At 34.6% G+C, this 6663-nt stretch overlaps 1 protein-coding gene across 1 annotated transcript; it reads right to left on the reverse strand.

Annotated features, from left to right (window-relative positions):
• Positions 1 to 3596: 3596 nt before the first annotated feature.
• LOC120170624 lies at positions 3597 to 4400 on the reverse strand. The gene has a single exon (XM_039178553.1). It carries the CDS (start codon positions 4398 to 4400, stop codon positions 3753 to 3755), a length of 648 nt encoding a protein of 215 aa, XP_039034484.1. The 3' UTR covers positions 3597 to 3752.
• Positions 4401 to 6663: the final 2263 nt, after the last annotated feature.

The raw sequence follows: 6663 nt of genomic DNA on the forward strand, positions 1-6663 counted from the left end.
TTTTGTTGGTTAAATTTTTCGCCTAGCTTGATTCATTAACATACTTTGTGAGATTTTGAGCCTTGAGCATGTTTATCTTCACTTTTATGCTCTCTTTCTTTCTTGAGTGTGTCGAATTAAGTTTTAGAAATCTAGAACTTGTGGCATGATGCATTTTGAGACTACAATTGAAATAGGTTGCTTAATATGACTTAAGAATTAGGATTTCCCCCATTTTTACCCAAGAAAAAAACCTACCCCTTTTTCTTTTCCACCAGGGAACCAAGTAAAAGCCTATGCCCATTTCCTTATTTTCACCTTCATTAAAAAACCACAAACCATTTTTGTTTTTTCACCCTTGACATGACAAAGAGTTGAAATTTATTTGCACCTTTGTTCCACGGAAAAAATTGAAAAAAAAAAAGAAAAAAAATAATTTGTTCATTTATTTTTTGTTATGGTGTATATACATTTCTTTTGCTTCATTCATTTTGTTTCACTCGTGGACTTAGAGATATTGTAGGAAATTATTTGCCTAGTTTTTAAACCTTCATTTTTTTGACCTTTACCTAGGCCCCATTACATCACTTCTAAAAGCCTAATGATCTTACATCATATTTCTTTTAAGTAGTGGAGAATTGATTGTGTCACAAGATTATGGAAATCCTTATTTAATTATGACTTTGAGCGTAATTTTTGCACCAGAAACACATTTGAGTGAATCTTGGTGAGGAATTAAGTTAAGTTGAATATTTGATTGATGAATGATAGAACATTGCATGGTTGTTTGGTTTATTCTTATGTTTATTCACTTGATTGGTGTTTTATTCGTGTGATTATTGTGGGCTTGATTTCCATGATTTGCTTAAGTAAGAAACGAATTGGGAGAAGGTAATAAAAGTTTTTAAATAATTTAATCTGAGCATCCTTGAGGGCAAGTAGGAGACAAGTGAGGGGGAATTTGATGAGTGCTTGCAATTGACACTTTTTGCTTGCCAATTCTCTTGCTTTATGAACTTTTTACTATTGATTTGATTGTATTTGGCTTATTTTTGTGCAGATAACATGTTTAATGGAATTTGAAGCAAAAGGCACGTTTGCAACTTTTGTTGTTTTCTGGTCACGGCTGGAGGCATGGGCACGATGTTGGGCATTACGCGGGTCTGACGTGGTAGTTTCTAAAGGTCCAGTCAGCACGGAGATTTTGATAGCCGTCCAATCAACATTATCCGAGGATATTTTCTAGGATTTTAGTTTTCAATTATAAAACTTAAAAACATTTGAATTATTTTGATTTATCTTTTTTTTTATCATGTTATTTTTAGATTTAAGAAGCTTATAAATATCATATTTAAGAAGCTTATAAATATCCTTCATGGGTAAGGGCTTGAACATATGTTTTTTACTTTTTTATTTTTGGCATTTTTATTTTAATTAAAGTCTCTAATTTTTTTCACTTTCTTTTATTTTCCAAGTTATTTTATTTAAAAATTTGCTAAGTATGATCACTTTTGCTTGCCAATTCTCTTGCTTTATGAACTTTTTACTATTGATTTGATTGTATTTGGCTTATTTTCTGTGCAGATAACATGTTTAATGGAATTTGAAGCAAAAAGGCGCGTTTTGCAACTTTTTGTTGTTTTCTGGTCACGGCTGGAGGCATGGGCACGATGTTGGGCATTACGCGGGTCTGACGTGGTAGTTTCTAAAGGTCCAGTCAACATGGAGATTTTGATAGCCGTCCAATCAACATTATTCGAGGATATTTTCTAGGATTTTAGTTTTCAATTATAAAACTTAAAAACATTTGAATTATTTTGATTTATCTTTTTTTTTATCCTGTTATTTTTAGATTTAAGAAGCTTATAAATATCATATTTAAGAAGCTTATAAATATCCTTCATGGGTAAGGGCTTGAACATATGTTTTTTACTTTATTTATTTTTTGGCATTTTTATTTTAATTAAAGTCTCTAATTTTTTTCACTTTCTTTTATTTTCCAAGTTATTTTATTTTAAAAATTTATGCTAAGTATGATAATCAATATCATGTTTAGCTAATTTTCTCGTTCCAAGAGCTAGTAATGAATTGATTCTATTCGTGAGAATCAAGAAAAGAACTTAAATCCCTTCGGGAGACATTCTCGTTTTTCTAGATAAAAGAGCTTGGCAATCGGCCTTGCTCATAATTCTTAAACATTGTTGGTCCAAACATTGTTTGGAAGTACCGTTGGGAGGAAGGATCGGCCTGTGGCACTTCGACTTCCTGTGAACACCCTTAGTGGCAATCCACTAAGGGAAAATGAGATCGGAATCGATTCTCGACGAGAAAATATCTGAGTCGGGCCTTTCCGTTTTTTAATTTGAATGTTTTAACGACAATAGATGTGGTAAATCCACTCAAGAATCGTCTTTCAAAGATAGACTTGAGAAGATCGTTTACACAAGAGAATGGCAAGTTACAATAAGTTGGGCATTGTACACTGTAACAAACATGAATCCTTAAACAAAAATACATTTCTATGATCGAAGGAATCGAAACAAAGCTAGCTTAAGTTAGTTTCTCTCATCATAATTTTTTCCAAATTATTTATTGTTTTCTTCTAATTCATTACTTTATTCAATTATTTATTTGATTTTACTTAGTTTGTTTCATCTTAAATTCGCCTACCACACCCTTTTTTTTTTACTTTGTTTTGTTACAGTTACTTGGACGAAATCAACATAAATCGCATATGAGATTTCAATATTTCTCAATGGATCGACCCTCTTCCACTATTATTCTTTTCACTTGTTTATTTTATTTTTGAAGAGGTTTATTTTATTTTGATGAGTAAAACTATGGTTTTCAAACCCTATGTTTTGATCATCTTGGATGAATCATTTTCGATTTATTAAAACCGAGATCAATCTCGAGAGTGCCTCTGTTGCCCTTTCTCTCTCTTCCTATGACTTTGCATCGAGCAATTTGATGAGCTTGGGCATAAGACCGACACCCCCCATTGCCTTCTTAGCTTCTTCTGATGCAACACAAAGCCTAGATGTCACCTTGAGAAGTGATTTTTGAACCGAACCTCATCGTTGCGAAGAAAGAACAATTGATCGATGAAACCATTATCAATCAACATATTGATTCTGTTATGTGATGAAAAACATAGATTCTCGATTGCCCTTGATGAAACTTTTCTCAGTTTCGAAGAGGTAGCTGATTTTCGAATCCAAAACGCGTACTAACGCGAGAATCCCTCCTTCGGTAGCGACAGTTTGAGGAATCTATTCATCCCCAGAAGCTATATTTTGAAGGAACTTGTTATGACCCAAGCAGCTATGCCAACTCAGAAATCCTATCAATTATTGACAGGTCAACATTCCAAGGCTTTGTTGGTTACGGTAACTAGCTATAAAATATAGTGGAGTCAATGAAGGAAGGGCATGAAATATTGTTATAATCTGTTACTCTCTCCCTTTCTAGTTTTCTCTCTATTCTTCCCTCCTATTTATTCTATCTTCTCTATTTGCTGTAATTTCTTGTTCTTCAATGGAATACAACTTAATTACTTGAGTTCATATCATTAAGAAACTGAGTTCATAACATAACTCTATTGAATTTATCTGCAAAATGTCATCATTCGATCTTGCGAGCTCGATGAACATCGAGATTGCTCCTTCATCAACCATGAATCTCTTAATCTCCTCGACAACGACAAGATTTCGCAACACCCCACAAGCCAGACCGAACAATTCACCATTAATATTGCCATTAGAACATATTTTCTACAGGGCAGTTACACCACCATAAGCCGAAACAGACCGTGCATTGTTTGCATTAACAGTCAACTTATAAAGACACTTATCAGCTTTTTCTTTACCCAAATCACTACCACTCTCAAGAACCCTAATCAAATTCCTAATAATCCCAGCTTTAACCAAAAACCCTTTATACAAATCAAACCCAGAAATCAAAGACAAAATCTTTGAAGCATGTTCTTGAATCCCCATATCTGAGGAATCAAGAAACTCTACCAAAACATACACAATGTCACCAATTTCTACTACGAGTTTAACATACCTCTCATCATCGCCCACAGCTAGATATAAATTATCCAAAGCTTGCCTCTTCATGTCTGTATCGCCTATCTTCATACTCGTCAACAAATCCCTTATGTAAAACCTCATGTCTTCTTTCCAAGCACCAAGGCCTAGCCTTGAAACAACAATGGAGAAACCACGGCTCAAAATCCCAACAGCGTAAATCCCAGAAAGATTATTCACATGGGAATTGAATTTTGCAATGACAACATCAAGGTCGCTTTGCATCAAAAGCTTCCCGCTGTAAGAAATTTCCAAGCATCTTCTTGCAAGATCACAACACTCATTTAGAGTGACCAAAATTGAAGAAAAATCACAGCTTTCAATCGACATTAACCCAGAACTCAACTCTTTGGGCTTCTTCTAAATAACCTGCATTTAACATTTAAGACTCTGATAGAATGTGAAAGAGAAATCAAAGAAGATACGTCCTCAACAACCTGTCGGAGACTCGATTCCATTGCTGCTTCAATTCAATAACTAATATTAAACAAAACTCATTTCTTTTGATGAAATGAATCAAAGGAAATGCACCGAGTGGTCAATAGGAGAAAGAGAAGGGCAATTCTGTCATGGTGAAAAGGTAGCCGAAGGCTCAGATTGTTGGAAGGTGAAAACAGATTTAAGTGACAGAGGAAGAAGAAGATATGATTAAAGGAAAAAAGTGTATGCTGAAGGAGAAGGACGCAAGGGATTGAATGGCTTTTTTATCTCTTCGATGAATGTACATCAATGGATTTACATGGCGTTGGGTGGTGGTTTTACCCAAAATTCACCCTAACAATAAATAATTGTGTTATTTTTAATTATGTTTGTTTTTTAATGTTTTTTTGTTTTTTTACATTTGAATTTCTATACTATTTATTTAATTAGGGGAATGATCGTATATTAGATCCATTTATTCGTAACGCTAAGTTAGAGATATTGAGTCGTGTCTGCCCATATTTAGTTGAGACTGGATTCGGTTACATAGCAAAATATGAAGGGTATTGTAACCTTGAACCCAACCTTATTTCTGCACTGATTGAGAGGTAGAGGCCAGAGATTCACAAATTCTATCTTTCATGCGGGGAGTATACTATTACGCTAGAGGATGTTCTAATATATTTGGAGCTTCTGGTAGATGGGGATGTTATTTCTGGTGTGACGGATGGTGATTGGTATTCTTTGTGCGAGTAGTATCTTGGAGGTATCACACCTAATTTTAACAGTGGTCGAATACCATTATCATGGTTGGCTACAAATTTTCAACATTTGAGTGAAGATTGTTCTAAGGAACAGACTAAAATATTTGCTCGGGCTTGTATATTATAACTCGTAGGAGGAATCTTGATGCCCGAAAAATCTCACAACCAAACTCATTGTATGTGGTTGCATCACCTCGAAGATTTTCACGTTTCCGACTCTCTCAGTTGGGGCTTCACAGTTTTGGCATCTATGTATAGAGAAATGTGTCAGACCATTGATTATCAAAAAAATGCTATATGTGGATGTCTCCTTCTTCTTCAGTCATAGAAGTGGTATCGTATGCCCTTTTTATGTTCGGTTGTGAATAACCCGTTCGTCTTCCTGTTATTGTTGATGTAATTTCAATACTGAGTTCGTATATAAATATTTTCTTGAGAATATAATGAAATATTTTTTTACATTGAATATGTGTCATGTACAATGAAATATCATCGTGGTATACTAGATGAATTAGAAGAAATTTGGCTATTCATTGGTTACAAGGATGGTAGAGAGGTATGTATTTAAAATTTTATTATATACCTTTAATTATCGTTATTTAATTAGAATATTATTTTTATAAGAATTATATATTTTTGTTTTAGTTTCAATGGGCTCCTTATTGTACTGAAGAAATGAGGTTTTGCATCCCACCTCACTTGATGGCTCATTAGATGTATGAATTGTGGTGGTCCCTCTGATACGTTATCCTATTGTCGAGTAGCATCTTATTGATCACATGCTGAACCAATTTGGTTTCGTACAAAATATTCTTGAAGTACCTAGGAATCTCAAAAATATTCATAACGTCGATATACAGGACATCAACTAGTTGATGAAGCACAACGAGTGGATAATAATATGGGAGGATCGACATAGATACATTCCTCGTACGAAGCCGATTTATGTGGATCAATATTATGTTACACCTGACTATTATTAATGGTTCAACACGAACTGGAAGTCATTCCTACTTTACGAGAAAGCACGAGGCGAGAGCATTCATAGACACCGAGAAAAACGTCCATCGTCACATCATCATCATCCCCCGACTTATGGATGGAGAACATGCACTTCTGACTTGTCCTCAATTGTAGCACTGGTACCATCACAGCAGCCACCGTCTACACTGGTTTACATTCCCAACCTGCCACTATACATGGGCACACCATCGGTTCAGATGGCACCTGATACATGCACCAAAGTCCATAATACATGCTTCTTTGGACTAATGTTTCTACTTGAACCTATTATAAGAACAAAGTCTCGAAGATTCAAAGCATATCTATTCAGCAAGCATAATGTGAATGAATCATTAAACGATTCTAATGTTGATCCCTTTAATGTTTTAGATTCGAGGTTGAATCTT

This window comes from Hibiscus syriacus, unplaced genomic scaffold, assembly GCF_006381635.1.
Source record: "Hibiscus syriacus cultivar Baekdansim isolate YM2019G1 unplaced genomic scaffold, ASM638163v2 tig00111783_pilon, whole genome shotgun sequence".
Taxonomy (NCBI): domain Eukaryota; kingdom Viridiplantae; phylum Streptophyta; class Magnoliopsida; order Malvales; family Malvaceae; genus Hibiscus; species Hibiscus syriacus.

Coding starts and splice junctions, on each gene's coding strand:
- LOC120170624 (XM_039178553.1), bottom strand. CDS start 4,400: ATGTCGATTGAAAGCTGTGATTTTTCTTCAATTTTGGTCACTCTAAAT.